Here is a 17,069-nt window from a genome sequence, read left to right as displayed (position 1 = left end):
ACGCCTAGTCCTGGGCGACCAGGGAGGTAGTAGGTACCGCTTCCACCATCCTTGGAAGTACTCTCCTTTATTGAAAAGAGACTCATCAACTCGGTCAAACCCACAAGAACTCCTCCTCCTTGGCCCTAGTGATGAATCCATTTATCACTCGGATAACCGAGGGACAAAGTTGGGAAAGGGCCAGTTGATAGTGATCTAGGAGGTCTAGCAAGAGGGTGGGGAGAGGGAACCTAAGATGTCACTTAGCGATGTACTTCTCATGTACACAGAACCAACCCTCCGGAACGGATTCAGGGGTTTTGTCCTCATTACAAGCCCTAGCTAGGTCACTCTTGCCATGGGCTTGAACGATAAGGTTGGCAACGTCTTGGCTCCTTAAGAGCGACGGAAAGTGAGGTCCAGAGGAGGCGCTCTTGCCACCTTTCTTCTTCATCCTTTTGACTCTTGCCCCGATCGAGTCTTTAACTTTCTTCTTCCCGGTATCTTTCATCTTCTCACCGGTTTCTTGTTTGACCTTCATAAGACGAGCACCGGAAGTGGAGATTTGAATTGCGCCGGAGCTTTCTTTCTTACTCATTGTAAGTAAAGGGAAAAGAGAAGAGAGGCGAAAAAGGAAGGATCGGGTTGAGATGAGCAAGAATGAACTTTCTAAAGAGCTTAAGGATGAAAATCGAGTTCGAAACAGAGATTAAAAAAAAAAACGTGCCGTAAAATAAAAGAAGAGGGAGAAGTTACCTTGGAAACCGTCGGAGGCGTGGAGGAAGTGGAGAGACATGTAGTTAATACTCGCAGCTTTATATCCCATCATGTCTCGAAAATCGGAAACTACATTTCAAACTCCTATTAATCCAAACCATCGATTTAATCAAAGAGAATTTACAGCCGTTCGATCAGATAAAAATAAATATGGTTGAGATAGCTAGTAATCATGATCTCAACAAGAGAATCTAGCTTGGGCGGCTAGGTCTAGCTCCCGAGAATAACGATACATAATCTCGAGAGCTGGGGGCAACTGTTGGGCCCGAATATGGCCCGGTAGCTGACTGCTAAATAATAAAAGACGATAACAGGCCGCGACAGGCCCATCACGAGCTCGATATCTAAAAGGAGCTAAGCTGGAGCCGAAGGCTGAGAGCTAAGGACTTTTACCAAAGAGATCACGACGAAGAGGAAGCTCACGTCGTAACAAAAGAAGCGCAAGACCCGGTCAAAGGGAAGCTGTTGCGGATCCCTCAATAAACGGAGAAGATCTCGGGAACCAGTTGGCGACGATCAAGCGGGACCTGAGACTATTTAAGGAGAAAGCAAGTGAAGAAAGAGATTATTCAACCCTTATTCATTTTCACGATTATTCACATCATCTGTTAAACATTTTGTTGTCTTTGTAATCGTCAAGAGAAACATCTTTTGTAACCATTCTTTTACCACAATATCAATACAAAATCGTAATTCATTCTACAAGTTATCACGGGATTCAGCCCACGTTATCTTTCCCTAACCTTTCCTAAACCCTTAAACCTGATCTAAAATCTAGGTGGTGAGTTTAATCCCTCACAATGACCACAATAGTTACAGGCCATATCGATGTCATTGTGATTTTATTTTCTCTATGCCATTGAAGACAACAGCAGAGATCAGTGTTGCAAGACAACAATGAAATATTCCAGTTCTCCTATTTAAACTTTCAAAAATCAATAGCTCATTGAGGATATTATTTTGGAAATAAGATGTACTAACCTCGGTGATCATTGTCTCACTCTTCAGAGACACATTTACAACCTGATATTCTTCATTCACCTAAAACCCAAGTGGAAGAGATTAGTGGGAACCATAGAATACTGAGAAATAGCTAAATGAAATTTGAAGTTCAAACCCAAAATTCAAAACTGAAGAGATCATGGGTTGATGGCATGTGACATTGCAGTCCCTGCAACATGATTGGGAAGAAAAAAAGGATTGCATCACTACATAAACTATAGTCCACTACAGATGTATATTTGACTCAGAGATATGAGTGAGAATAGAAATGAAAGTCCACCTTAAAACTGACACATTTTACTATGCAGATTGGACAAGTAAAGTCTTCAGTTACTGGAAACAAATAACTTCCAAAATGTAATTTATGATATATATATATATATATATATATATATATATCATATGGGTACGAAACAGGTTAATGATTATACAAAAATACCTTCGGTTTTCTACAATTTGTTGTTATAGTATATGTAATTGATTCCCTGCTCTCGACCTATGCAAAAAATGTAGAAGAGTTATTTGCGGTCGACATGGACATTATAACTCATTCAGCTGTAGGTAACACTTCCAATTAATAGAGAGGGGCAGCCAAAATTCAAGAAAACCAAACTATAAATTAAGGGAGGTAGAAGCCAGGTCAACAAAGTTTATACAATTGCAAACACAGAGAATGAGATGAGGCAAGAAAGCTAAAAAGGAATCGTAGATTAAACTGAAATTACCTAATAATTTCTAACACTGAAGAAGAAGGGACGTCATTAAATGAAAATGAATTATAAGGAGACTTTTCTGTCAGTGCAACCTCTTCCGCAGATATAGTGACTTTCATTTGCTGCGGTGAGCTCTTCAAACGAAAAAAAGAAGTACACGAATTATAAGATATTTAACAAAATTAGTATTAGAGTAAATGATGGAAGTGTTCCAAAAGTGTGGAAAGTTACCAAGATGAGGGGATTGCTTGGAACCTGGATCGCAATACACTTTTCCTCACTCATAGACTTTATCTGCAGAAATAGACAAGTCATACCAGTAATGTTTTCATAATAAGATCTAACAAAATTCACTTTCCAGTTTACATTGTCAAGTTACATGAAAGAAGTTGAATCCAGAGTCCCCGTTTCATAATAGGGAGCAGTGAATATGCAAAACGAAACAATAAAACCTACTTAAACAGTTTATTGATAACAAAAAAAGGGTTTAAGGCAAAATTACCTGTACATAGCAAGGCTGCATTTCAACAAGAGAGACTGAATTAGCTTTCTGTTCCAAGTCCATATTTGGATATTTCTGCCATGATGAATAGAGAGATTCCAGGGGTATTTTGCTCCATAGGCAATTTTCTCCTGCCAGAACAAAGTAAATAGAAACTCTCATGATGATTGATCTATAGAAGAAATAGACATTTATGAACATTTTTTTTTTGGTCAACGATTTCATTTCATTTCATAAACTCTCAAAACAGAGTAAACAAATAACATAGTCTGGATACAACATTCATAATAAAAGCAACAGCTAAACAACAAGATAGTGGAGTGAAAAGAGTGACAAGGTTCCTGCAAGGAAAACCTGTGATCTTAATCAAATCCAACCATGAACGCATGGCAGACCACTACAAGAAACACGGGCTTAGCGACGAAAGTTAGCGACGAAATAATTTCCTCGTAAAATTACGAGGCCTTTACGAGGAAGTTACGTGAAAAGACAATAAACACGTTATTTCGTCGTTAATTAACGACGAAAGAGTTTCGTCGTAAACCAAACGTAAAGGAACGTCGTTTTTACGAGGAAACAGCATTTCGTCGTAATGAACACGTAATAATTAACGTGTAATTAACGAGGAAAATATTTACGTGGTTTTTGCGAGTGTTACCTAATTTTAGGTGACACACGTTTTTTATCTTGTCTAACTACCCATATTTCGTCGTTAATTCGTAGTAAAATCTCACCTACCAATTTCGAATTTTCCTATAAATATGTCATTTGAGGAACATTTGAAACACACCACATGCAAAAGAAAAAAAAATCTAAAAACGTGAAAAAAAAAATGTCTGGTGATGGAAATTATTTAGAGTTGCGGAGATGGATGTACACGCATAGAGATGCTAACGGGAGAGTGACGAAAGAGTATCTGGAAGGACTAGAGACATTTATGCATCAAGCAGATTCTACACCGCTCGCCCAAGAAAGCGGTAAGATGTTTTGTCCTTGTCGAAAATGCAACAATTCAAAACTGGCAACTCGTGAAAATGTTTGGAAGCATTTAATAAATAGAGGTTTCATGCCAAATTACTATATCTGGTTTCAACATGGAGAAGGTTATAATTATGAGAATGAAGCTAGTAGTAGTAATAGCAATTTTCAGAATGAACCGGTTGATCATTTGCATAATCAACATAGATACCATCAGGAGGAGCAGATGGTAGATAATTATGATAGGGTTCATGATATGGTAGCTGATGCATTTGTTGCTCATGATGATGATGAAGTTGAAGAACCTAACATAGATGCAAAAAAGTTTTATGAAATGTTAGATGCTGCGAATCAGCCACTTTACAGTGGTTGTAGAGAAGGTCTCTCTAAATTGTCGTTGGCTGCTAGAATGATGAGTATTAAAACTGATCATAATCTACCTGAAAGTTGCATGAATGCATGGACAGACTTGTTTAAAGAGTATTTGCCGGAAGACAATGTCTCTGCTGATTCTTATTATGAGATTCAGAAACTAGTTTATAGTCTGGGGTTGCCTTCTGAGATGATAGACGTTTGCATCGACAACTGCATGCTCTACTGGGGAGATGATGAGAAGTTAGAAGAGTGTCGATTCTGCAAGAAGCCACGATTCAAACCGCAAGGACGAGGACGTAATAGGGTACCGTACCAAAGGATGTGGTACCTACCAATTACCGACAGATTGAAAAGATTGTACCAATCTGAGGAGACTGCTGGAAAAATGAGATGGCATGCCGAGCATACTCAGACGGATGGTGAGATGACTCATCCATCAGATGCAAGAGCTTGGAAACATTTTAACAAAATATATCCACAATTCGCTAGCAATAGCCGAAATGTGTATATGGGATTATGCACGGACGGATTTAGTCCCTTCGGTATGTCAGGGAGACAATATTCATTGTGGCCAGTCTTTATGACGCCATACAACCTGCCTCCAGATATGTGCATGCAACGGGAGTTTCTGTTCTTGACCATATTAATACCTGGTCCGAACCATCCAAAAAGGTCTCTGGATGTCTTTCTACAGCCACTGATAAAAGAGTTGAAAGATTTGTGGGCAACAGGGGTGAGGACGTACGACTGCTCAACGAAGACAAATTTTACGATGCGAGCGATGCTTTTGTGGACCATAAGTGACTTTCCTGCTTATGGGATGTTGTCTGGGTGGACTACACATGGGAGATTATCTTGTCCATATTGTAATGGAACGACAGATGCATTTCAGCTGAAGAACGGTAGGAAGACAAGTTGGTTCGATTGTCACCGGCGATTTCTTCCCATTAATCATCCTTATCGAAGAAACAGGAAATTGTTTAGGCAGAAAAGGGTTGTGAGAGACACTCCTCCTCCGTATTTAACTGGAGAACAAATTGAACAGCAAATCGATTACTACGGAGCTCAAGAAACAGTTCGTTGTGGTGGTAATTGGCATGTTCCCGGTAATATGCCTGATTATTATGGAGTTCAGCACAACTGGCACAAGAAGAGTATATTTTGGGAGTTGCCGTATTGGAAAGATCTTCTTTTGCGCCACAACCTAGATGTGATGCATATTGAGAAGAATTTTTTTGAGAACATCATGAATACAATATTGAATGTTCCAGGGAAGACAAAAGACAATCAAAAATCGAGGTTGGACTTGCCTGATATTTGCTCAAGACCCGAGTTACATATAAAAAGCAATGGACAAGTTCCTGTACCGGTATTCAGATTGTCTTCAGAACAAAAGTCGGTCTTGTTCAACTGGGTTGCATCAGCAGTGAAGTTTCCTGATGGGTATGTTTCAAACCTCTCTAGATGTGTTGAAAAGGGCCAAAAGTTCTCCGGGATGAAGAGTCATGATTGTCATGTCTTTATGCAAAGACTACTTCCCTTTGCATTTGCGGAGCTACTTCCCACAAAAGTACATGAAGCACTTGCAGGTAATATATTATTACTCACACTAATTAATTTCTTAATTTATTTTTCAAAAATATGCACTAATAATTTGCTTAATTGTTTTTGGAATATACAAAGCCATTGGAGCATTTTTCAGGGACTTGAGCACTCGCACTCTTAAAGAGGATGTCGTAGAACAACTTCACGAGAACATTCCGATCTTATTGTGCAACTTGGAGATGATATTTCCTCCCTCATTTTTTGACGTCATGGAGCATTTAGCTGTCCACCTCCCGTATGAGGCATTGCTTCGAGGACCAGTACATTATGGATGGATGTATCAGTATGAGCGGGCCATGAAATATTTGAAGGGAAAGGCAAAAAACCTCGCAAAGGTTGAAGGTTCTATAATTGCTGGAAGTTTGACGGAAGAAACATCTCACTTCACATCGTACTACTTTGCACCTAATGTACGGACCCGACAAAGAGCTCCAAGAAGATATGATGATGGTGGTGTTGCCCCAACATATGCAGTTGCTGGTGTTCCGGATATCTTTAGCCAGATTGGGCGAATGGGTGGGAAAACGAAAGAGGTTTGGTGGTCGAGTGATGAAGACGCCCATAGTGCACACACTTACATTCTACTTAATTGTGAGGATCCATTTATGCGCTATTTTGAAAGGTAACATATATGGAAAGTTGGGGTTTAGGGTATGGGGTTTGGTGTTTGAGATTGAGTTATAAGTTAAAGGATGTTTGAGGTTTGGTGTTTGTGGTTTACATTTTTAGGGATTTTAAGGTTATCGACGTTAATTCCTCGTAAAGAAAAACACGGGCCTTGCAAAATCCACGTAAGCTGATTTCGTCGTAAAGCACACGTTAAAAATAAACAAGGGCCTTGCAAATTCCACGTAAGCGTCCGTGGTGTTTACGACGAAATCAGCTTACGTGGAAATAACAAGGCTTTTAGCTGTTTCGTCGTAAAGACCTCGTTAATTTACGTTGATTTAACGAGTTTCGTGTTTAAATCCCTAAAACTCTAAACCCCAAACCCCAAACCTCAATCTATATATGTTTTCACTTAGCAGACACAATAAACCTGTATAATTAACATTGTATGATTAAAAAAATTAAGAATTTAAAACATCAAACCCAAAATTAACCAAAACTTCCTTAACTTATAAGTGAATCATATATAAGGTTTACATTGCTAAACTCAATTCACTCAAGAAGACTTAATAAACATGCATATTTAAAATTTCTTGATTAAATTAACTTAACACATATAGATGTTACTAGTAATGGGATAGGGGTTTAGGGATTTAGGGATTTAGGGTAAAGGGTTAGGGGTTTAGGGATTTACAAAATAACCTCGTTAAAAACTCGTAATCAACGTGTCCTTTACGACGAAAAAAGAAATTATCCTTGCTAATTCCACGTAAGCAAGCGAGGTCTTTACGACGAAACTTGCTTACGTGGAATTAGCAAGGATTGTTTCTTTTTTCGTCGTAATAACCACGCCTATTTACGAGGAATTAACATGTTTTTATGAAATCCCTATACCCTAAACCCCAAACCTCAATATATATATATACGGTTTCGATTCACTTAAAAAATAAATTAAACCTATATAATTAAAATTTCATGATTAAAAAAATAATAAAAATTAGGAATTTGGGGTTTAGGGTTTAGGGAATGTAAAAAACAAATGCTAAATCCACGGTTTCGTCGTAATATCCACGTGACCAAAAAACACGGGCCTTGCAATTTCGTCGTAAAGTTAAAAAGACGGGCCTTGCAAAATCGTCGTAAATAATTACACGGGCCTTGCTGTTTCGTCGTAAATTTACGAGGACTTTACGTCCCTATGTAATCTTATATATACCCGCGAGAACCAGCCACTTCATTTCGTCCCAATTTCCTCTCCTACACCTCCCAAGGTTCTCTCTAATCTCTCTCTAGAATTAGGTGGTTTAGTTTAGTGAATTTAGATAGGTTTATAGTTGATTAGGTGGTTAGTGTAGAGAATTTTGATTAGTTTGATTTCTTCTACTTGTTTTTTCTAACAATCTGAATTTTTTTTCAGATGGTTAGAAAGAACAAGCAGAAGAAAACCCCCCACTACAGTCAGATGTTCTGTGGTGATCCTGCTGCTGGATCATCATCTTCCGCTCCCGGTTCCTCCAACCCGGAGATTGTCCCGGAGTCTCAGTCACAGCCACCACCGGTTCCTCCATCTGGTGCACCACCCCCACCTGCTGCACCTCAGGCGGTTCCAGATCCGGTTGCACCCGGATACATTCATCCGGAGTTGCGGGTGCCGCCGACCGCTCCTTTTGCTCGGTACACGGTTGAGGATCTTCTCGCTCAACCAGGCCGAGCCGGTTTACCGGTTTTAGACCCCGACCGACCAGAGGGGACTCTGTGGTACGTAATTTTTTTTATTTAAATATTTTTAAAATTATTAATATTTTTTTTAATACTTTAACTTTGTTTTTTTCAGGTTTGGGGTCGACAATTCTGTCGCTACGAGCGTATCCGATATCATCAAAGGATACTTCTCAGAGGCTCACCCAAACTGGAAAAAGACGCCGCACCACGTTAGAAACACGTGGTTCAAGATGTTTGCTGTAAGTTTTTTAAAATAATTATTTTATGTTTAATTTTTATTATTAACTTTTATTTCATTAATATTTTTTAACTAATTATTAATTTTTTGGGTTTAAAAATGCAGCAAAGATACCAGTGGTCCATCGGGGTTCACGAGGACGTGAAACGGGAGTTCACCGCAAAGGCGAAGAAGCGGTTGTTGGACACCGTAGGCAACTGGAAGGAGGACTGGATCTACAAGGGTTACAAGGACGGGCAACCCGCTGAGCTGACCAAGGATGTCTACGATGGTCTCATCCGTTACTGGGAGCTGCCATCATCCATTGCGATCTCCAACGCCTGCTCCGCCTCTCGTAACACCAAAGACGAGCACGGCAACGGCCCGATGCTTCACTGTACGGGTCAAAAACCCCATGCCCGTGTCCGCTTGGAAATGGTAATTAATTTCTAATTTTTTTTCATATTAAATATTTTAATAATTAATATGTACTTATATATGTATATTGATTCTAACATTTTAAATTTTAAATATTTTCAGGCCAAAGAGACGGGACAACTCCCGTCTCTTAAAGAGCTTTACGAGAGGACCCACAAGACCAAGGCGGGGGTATTTGTGGATCCGAGGTCCGAGCAAATCTACAACGATGTCGTTGCTCGGATTGAAGACCGCCAAACCCAGCTGACCCAGCAATCTCCCGATGGAATACCGGTCGTATTATCCACTCAAGAAGTGGATCAGATTTACGAGGAGGTAAAAATTTTACCTTTTAATCTACTTTTAATCTATTTTTTTAAATTATTAACATTAAACTTTATTTTTTCTTTGTAGGTCGTCCCTAAGAAAAAGGGACGTACGTTGGGAATCGGTTCCGTCAACGATGTCCCAAGAGCGACATCGTCTTATGGTCAGAGACGAGCCGACGAAGTCACTGAGCTGCGTTCGGAGTTACACTCGACGCGGACTCAGTTGGCGTCGACGCAGACGGAGTTGGAGTCTACGCGCCAATCATTCCAAGCTCGTATGGGTGGAGTGGAGGGGTTTCTGGAAGTTATATCTTCTGGAAATCCCCAATGGGAGGAGTTGTTGGCGGATATGCGACGACGGAACCCGGTTCCCGAGCCTTCTCGTACTCAGCAGCAAGAGGAGGAACTACAGAGGAGGAGTGAAGACCTCTACCGGGAAACGATCCACCGCCCCGGCCCGACTTAGTTTTTTTTTTTTTCTGTGTAATATTAAAATTCTAAACTTTTATTTATATAATATTTTCGGTTTTAATTTATTCCAAATTTTTAATATTTTCGCATTAGTTATTATTTATATTTCTAATATTTTTGAAATAATTATTTTCTATAATATAAAATTTTAAATTTAAAAAATAAATTAGTTTTAGAAATCGAAGCAAATTCCTCGTTAACTCACGAGGAATTGACGAGTAAATCGACGTGTAAAGAACGACGAAACGTTACGACGAATCTACGTGTCAAGTTGTACGTTTCCTTTACGACGAAAGTTTACGTCTACATTACGTGTATTATTTACGTTTACTTTACGAGTATAAATTACGTTTTTCTTACGAGGATAGTTTACGTGTATGTTACGAGGAAAATTACGTGTCTTTTACGTGGAACTATAGCGTCTACTTTACGTGGAAATCTACGTGTTCTTTACGACGAAATTTTAACCTTCCTTTTACGACGAAATGGGTCCCTCGTACTTTTACGACGAAATGGCGATTAAATATCCGTTACGACCAAACTTTAACGACGATATGCCTTTCCTCGCTAAATCGTCGTAAAGACGTATTTACGACGATTTAGCGAGGAAAATGGTCGTCGTTAAAATCGTGTTTTCTTGTAGTGGACACTACAAGAAATATGTACATTCTTAACTCACGATAAACGCTATCGTAGCCCTTTGATAGCGTTTTATCATCTGCTATGTCATCGGCAGCCATCATAGGTACCCCCTCTACGATAGCTTTTTTTTTGACGCTATGTAATGTTACAATACGATGGCAATAAACGGAAGCTGTGTTTAGTGTAATTATAAGACGAGTTTTTATGTTACAAATTGATTACGAGTCATGTTTAGTGCCATTATAGGTCCTTCGACAATAGCTGTTTGTATATGCTATAATTAATTTTGTTATGATTTATTATGTGTTATGAAAGTTTGTTTCGTAGCTATTTATAAACGCTATTATATTGGAGAACAATTTTTTTTTTTGCTATTGTTGGTTCGTTGGATGTGCTATGCTTATTGTATTTGTATTTGCTATAATAAATTTTGCTCTTATACAGAAACCATATAAACTACCAAACATCCTTCATTAGAACACCCAAACATTCATACAAGATGGTGATTTTACATAAGTCATAAGTTCAAGTACCAGAAACAGAAAGAGCCGATTGAAAACATAACAGCCGATTGAAAATTTTTTAGCCTAGTCTAAAACTAGCTATTTCTGGACCAAACTTCTTCATCCCCTGCATGCTGCAACAATAAAAAAATCTCATCAGTTTAGCAATTGCATATGAAAGAATGTAACCATAAAGAAGTAGACTTACATGTGCATCTTAAAATATGACCAATTTATCAACTGGCCATGCAATAGATGAACCATGTGCATCTTTCAAAGGCTCGATTTCATCAGACTTCCTCCAAACGTCTGCATCATCTACCATCACTACATCAACCCACACTCTAGCTGCATTCGGACCCAATCGTACAAAGTGTACCATTTGATTTGGGTCTGTTGAATGCACACGTCCTTCGGCAACAACCCGTTTCCTTCCACTAATGTCCATCAGTTTGCACTTCTTATTAACTTGTACAGCTTCCGATCCATGATTTAGCTGTCATGTTTAATATACATAACTATTTCAAACCCAGACAGTCATAAGAACAATGTTATTTAAGACTACAATAAAAGTTACTTGGCTTGATGGAGATTTCTCAGTAGGAGCTGTGGATGTAGGAAACTTAGAACTGATGGATGGAACTTTTAGAACTGTTTCTCTTGTGTTTCCTACTGAGGATGCAGTGTGCTGTGTAGGAGAATTTCTTGTTCCTTCAGGTGGGTTTTCGAAGACAACTTTCCGAGCAGGCCATGAGATGAAAGACATCAAGCAATCCTCAAGGTATGCGACTTCTGACGTAGGCCTCCATAAAAAAGTTTGAGGTTCAAGTATGACATCAAGAAAGACTTTAACTGCTTTTGGACCGAGGGGAATGCCATTAACCAATGCTTTTGGTTCTTGTGTCTGCCAACGTCCTTCACCAACAACTACACTATCATCGGATAAATCAAGTAGTTTGCACTTGTTGAGAGAGTTTGCTTTTGAGCCCTGTCACAGACATTGACAAAACTATATCATGAAAGACCAAATCATTATTCTTATTTCCAACATTAACTACTTATATAACACAACAAAAAACGTTACCACTGGTGCAATGTCTTCTGGTTGGAGGCCTTGACCTAGTTCAACACATTTGTTCTTAGGCCATGCAATGATATGACCAACAGCTTCTTTAATCGTGCACATGTTTCTTGCAGGTCTCCAGAGGTAAGCATCTGGTTCAGTAGCAGAATCAACAAAAACTTTGACATCCGTAGGGCCTAATCGACTGTCATTCACAATATCTTCTGGGTCTGAAGAGATAATACGCCCCTCAGCAACATTTCCATCTTCTGGCTATGTTTGAACAATAACCATCTGGCCCTTTGAAATCAAATAAGCGCCTGCAAAATACCTTCTTCTCTGACTTGGACAAAGACCACGGCGCAGGAGGAAGGTATGTTCTCTTTCCTTGGATTTTAGGGTGCAAATCCTGCCTAATACCAAGATCCTCCAGATCTTTACGAGCAAGAAGACCATCCTTTGATTTCCCACAGTGCAACAATGTCGACACAATACTAGCAGCCACATTCCTCTCAACATGCATTACATCTAAGTTGTGCCTCACTGGGAGTTCCTAATCATAAATAAAACCAAAATTATTCAGAATACAGTCAATTATAGAATGATATAAGCACAAGATCAATGAATCATACCGCCCAGTAAGGTAGCTTGAAAAAAATTGATCTCTTCTTCCATCTAGATAACTCATCCTCATCTACGTTGACTTCTTCATCTTCCTCATCCTCTTCCTCTGATTCACTGGATAAACCCTCACTATCAGATCCTCTATCTGTACTGATCACCCTTTTCCTCTTACTTGTAGAACGTTTGACATTGCCAAACTCATTTTTGAAATGTCTCGGGTTTTGAGAAATCTCACGCCCAGTTAAAATTCTCCCCTTTCTCCCTTGTTCAGCTTTTCCATCGAACCATCTCTTCTTTCCCCGAAATCTATGGGCTGGTGGCAAACCCTTTCTGTGGCACATGTACACATGTTTTCTGCTGAACTTGAGCCACATACTATCAGTATTCTTCCCACATAAAGGACACCCCATTCTTCCCTTTACTTTGCAGCCTGCTAGATTCCCATAAGCCGGGAAATCACTGATCGTCCAAAGCAGCATCACCCTCAAAGTAAATGTTGATCGAGTCACAACATCATAGACTAACTCTCCAATGCTCCAAAGATGGTTTAGATCCTCAATGAGAGGTTCTAAGTACACATCTAAACTATTACCAGGCTGTTGTGGACCGGGAATCAACAGTGAAATCATGATGTTCTCCTTCTTCATGCAAAGATCAGGTGGCAAGTTGTAGTTGACTAAGAGAACTGGCCAGCAACTGTACATCGTGTTCTTCATATTGAATGGATTAAATCCGTCTGTTGAAAGTCCAAGCCGTATGTTCCTCTCTTCTGCGGCAAATGTAGGATATTTGGCATTCATCTGGTCCCATGTGACTGAATCAACTGGGTGTCGAAGCTTCCCATCAGTGCTTTTGTTGCTGAAGTGCCATCTGAGATCCTTAGTCATTTCCTCTGACCGGTACATTCTCTTCAATCTCGGGATTATTGGAAAATACCGCAACACTTTCTGTGGGACACCTTTCTTCTTTTCACCAGTGTGGACATTGGTCTTCCATCTTGAAGCCTTACATTTCGGACAGTGCTCAAGCTTCTTAAACCTCTTTCTGACCAGGCAGCAGTCGTTCACACATGCGTGAATCTTCTCGTACCCCATATCAAATGTCTTCAAAAAAATTTTAACCTCATACAGTGAAGAGTGTAGGACGTTTTCCTCTGGTAGCATATCCGGCAACGTCTCTAGCAGATCATTGAAGCTCTTGTCTGACCACCCATTCTGAGTCTTCAATCTAAACAATGATACAATGGCCGATAACTTGCTATGGCTTGCACAACTCGGATACAAAGGTGTCTCAGCATCAGCTAGCTTTGCCAAAAACTCATCTTCCTTCTTGTCGTCTCCCTCTGCCATCTCAGTCAAATCCCCGGAACCAGCTAACACTTCATCAAAACACTCAGCAGCTCTGTATAACCCCAAGATCTCATCATTCCATTGATGCACGCTCCCATCATCAGCAACCCCTGAGTTCAAGTCTCCATGTAGATACCAATCAGACCGCTTATTATAAGCCTCCTCCATTCCCCTAGTAACGAGATGGTCAACTACCACAGTTGCTGAGTGACGATCTATGTTACGGCAGTCGATGCAAGGACAGACAATCATATCATTGCCTCCCAAAGCTGCAGCCACATCCTCTACAAACTTTGAAGCCCCTCTCTCATAAGCAGGATCAACCCTACGGTTCAGAATCAAAAGGAAAAGCAAATAAACACATGAGCTCAGCAACTACTCAAAACCAAGATATATGATTGAAAACATTACCTGCTAAGATGCACCCATGCTTTGTCCACCATTCTATTTTCTATCCTGAATTGAAACCTTTAGTAACATAAAGAACCAGTTCATAGTAAAACAAATCAAAATGAAACGAGATAACACAAAACAAACAGTTACATTCTATCTATGATACGAAAGCAAATCGCAACCCTAGACTCTTAATCTGGAAACGACCCAAGCTACGAAACAGAAAAAAAAACTCGATTTCAAGCTATTACAAAACCGAAACAGTAGACTCTTAATAAGAAACGCTACAGCTACGAAACAGGAAGCAAACACGAGATAAACCCGAAAGAGAAAGATTCAAGAACAAGTGTTAACAGAAAATCGAAAACGAAACCAAAGCAAGGCAAAATCGAAAACGATTAGAGCTCGAAATCGAGTAAGACCTCGCAATTGAAGCAAGGATACCTTATGTGATGGAAAAGTCAGATGAATTTGTGGTTGGAATAAGGTAATTAGGGTTTCTAAGTTGTTGAATCGAAATCGATTTTTCCTAGGGTTCTAAGAGAAAAGAGGGGAAATAAGAGAGATGAGAGAGGTAAATGAGATATGAGAGGGAAATGAGAGATGAGAGAGAGGGAAATTTTCTAATTTTCGCTAAGTGTCACGCGGAAAATCACATTTAGCTTCCCGCTTAGTAAAACTTTTCCATAGCGTTAATATAATGCTGTTATAGAGTTATGATTTTTTTTTACACACAAAAAACGGCAGTTTGGTAAAACGAGCTATCGTAATATGCTATCAATGTGGACTTTTTTTGTAGTGAGAGAAAGGGACAGTAGAGTCCAAAAATAACTGAAGACTTGAGAGTCTATGAGTCATTGCTGATTGAAGAGCTTCAAGCATTGTTAAATCTTCATCACCAAGGGACGAGCCTGCGCACAAGCTAATAGAGGAGCTTTGGGAGTCAGGGGCTTCACCCTTTCCACAGATAAACCACCCAAGACCTCCACTTTTTAAAGCTTCAAACCACGTTCCATTCACCGAAACAGTCGGCACGATCTTAACATGACAGGTTGGGGACGTTACAACTACAAACTCAGAGGAAATAAAGCCCCACTTTATGAAGTCTGAAAGCTGTGAAGAGCATCATCCTCGCCAAATGAGTAACCCTGAAACAATTGAAACCAATACCACCAAGGCAAAGGTCCAAATAACCAATACCACCAAGGCAAAGGTCCAAATAACCTCACACTGAGGTAAAGAACTGGTACAGAAAAGTGTAATATCCTCATACTGAGGTAAATAAAGTTTCATAAAGAAACTCACAGAGACTGCAACATCCTCAAACTGAGGTAAAAAGAGCTTCAAATAAAGCACAACATCCTCATTCCAGAGTAAAAGGAGACTCGAATTGAGAAAATCAAAACCTAACAGAAAGCAAGGTTCTAAGATATGTGACTTACTCCAATAGACTGAAGAACCCAAACCCGAACGCTTGGTGCAAGGAGTGAAGGGCCCAGTAAAAGGTAACCATGGGTTCTCCCCGAGAATAGCACTGGACTGAGAACTGCACAAAGCAGTAGATAGCTTCACTCCAGAAGACTTAAGAACTGAACCGTTATAGCCAGGACGAGTTCGAGGGCCAGGAGGGTCTGGAGGTTCTGGAGGTGGAGCCACAACAAGGAGATCTGAGAGGAAGGTGAAAGGCGGATCTGGATCTGGATCTGGGACCGGACCCATCGAGGATGAAAACCGAGCAATCACCGTCGTAGCCATGGTAGAAAGAAAAAGGAGGGAGTAAGAAGGTTCTCGTCGGCGGACGTGAGGTCACACCGACGGCGGAGACACTAACGACGAAACCCTAATCGCCTTTAATGTCGCCTCTCTCTCTCTCTCTCTTTTTTTTACATAGTCATGCATACGCCACATTTATGAACATTTATAACTGGAAATACCTGAATGGATATTGCTTGAACCAATGCCAAATTGAGAATTTTGCACACGAGCTACAAGGAAGAATAATTTTATCAGTTTTTCTGTACATATACATAAATGAATACACAACAATCACACTCTTGTGGAAGCACCCTAGCCTACTGGTTAAGGTCTAAAGGCTTCTACACCCAGGTTTGGGGTTTAAACCCAAGACTATGTAATTTCTTGCAGATTACAGGAAATTTAGGTTTCAAGTCCCGGAGAGAGCGATTTATTAATGGAAGACTACAAAAGAAAGGCGTACAAGAGATCTTCAACATGGTACAAGTAAATCAGGTCAGGAGATCTTCATAGGACGGCTCGGATGATGCAGTTAGACGTAGATCCTCATAAGGCAGGTAGTATTGTCGGTTGTCGAATCGTCTACGTAAACTTACTCATAATTGTATATCATAATAAATCAGCGTTATAAAAAAACAATCACAGTCTTACTCACCAAAGCTGATAAATAAGATAGCCAGTGATCCTGATTTTGCCTCCAACGCAAGTTCATTCATATCAGGGAGAAGAAATTTGGCTTGCGCTTGGCTAACTCCATCAACCCCCAGGACACCAGTTAGGATACATGCTCGACTGAACTTATATTCTGCAGAACACTATAATTTGAAAATTACAAAAAAGAATGTTAGCCATGAAATGTTAAAAATGACACTAGGTAAAAAGATCAATCCGATTCTCTCTGAGGTTGAAACGGCTACCTCTGCAATAGGCTTAGGAGAAACAAGTCTTGCCAGCAAAACATATATAGGAAACAGTTTTTGAGTGTTGGAAAGCGACACAGTCATTTGTATTCTGCACATCAGTAATATATGATTTATTCACCAG

The 17,069-nt window shown here is 39.8% G+C and overlaps 1 protein-coding gene and 1 pseudogene across 1 annotated transcript; one reads left to right on the top strand and one right to left on the bottom strand.

The window, feature by feature from the left end:
* Positions 1 to 17,069, bottom strand: part of LOC108845063 (polycomb group protein EMBRYONIC FLOWER 2-like) — a 28,658-nt pseudogene that overhangs the window by 10,796 nt on the left and 793 nt on the right.
* LOC130510163 (uncharacterized) lies at positions 7,636 to 9,733 on the top strand. The gene is made up of 6 exons (XM_057006534.1): positions 7,636 to 7,811; positions 7,958 to 8,298; positions 8,375 to 8,501; positions 8,606 to 8,917; positions 9,020 to 9,232; positions 9,311 to 9,733. Exons 2-6 carry the CDS (start codon positions 7,958 to 7,960, stop codon positions 9,689 to 9,691), a joined length of 1,374 nt encoding a protein of 457 aa, XP_056862514.1. The 5' UTR covers positions 7,636 to 7,811; the 3' UTR covers positions 9,692 to 9,733.

Source organism: Raphanus sativus, chromosome 3 (assembly GCF_000801105.2).
Source record: "Raphanus sativus cultivar WK10039 chromosome 3, ASM80110v3, whole genome shotgun sequence".
In the NCBI taxonomy this organism is placed as follows: Eukaryota; Viridiplantae; Streptophyta; class Magnoliopsida; order Brassicales; family Brassicaceae; genus Raphanus; species Raphanus sativus.
Note: the sequence above shows the minus strand (reverse complement) of the source record. Positions and strands in the feature narration are given on the sequence as shown.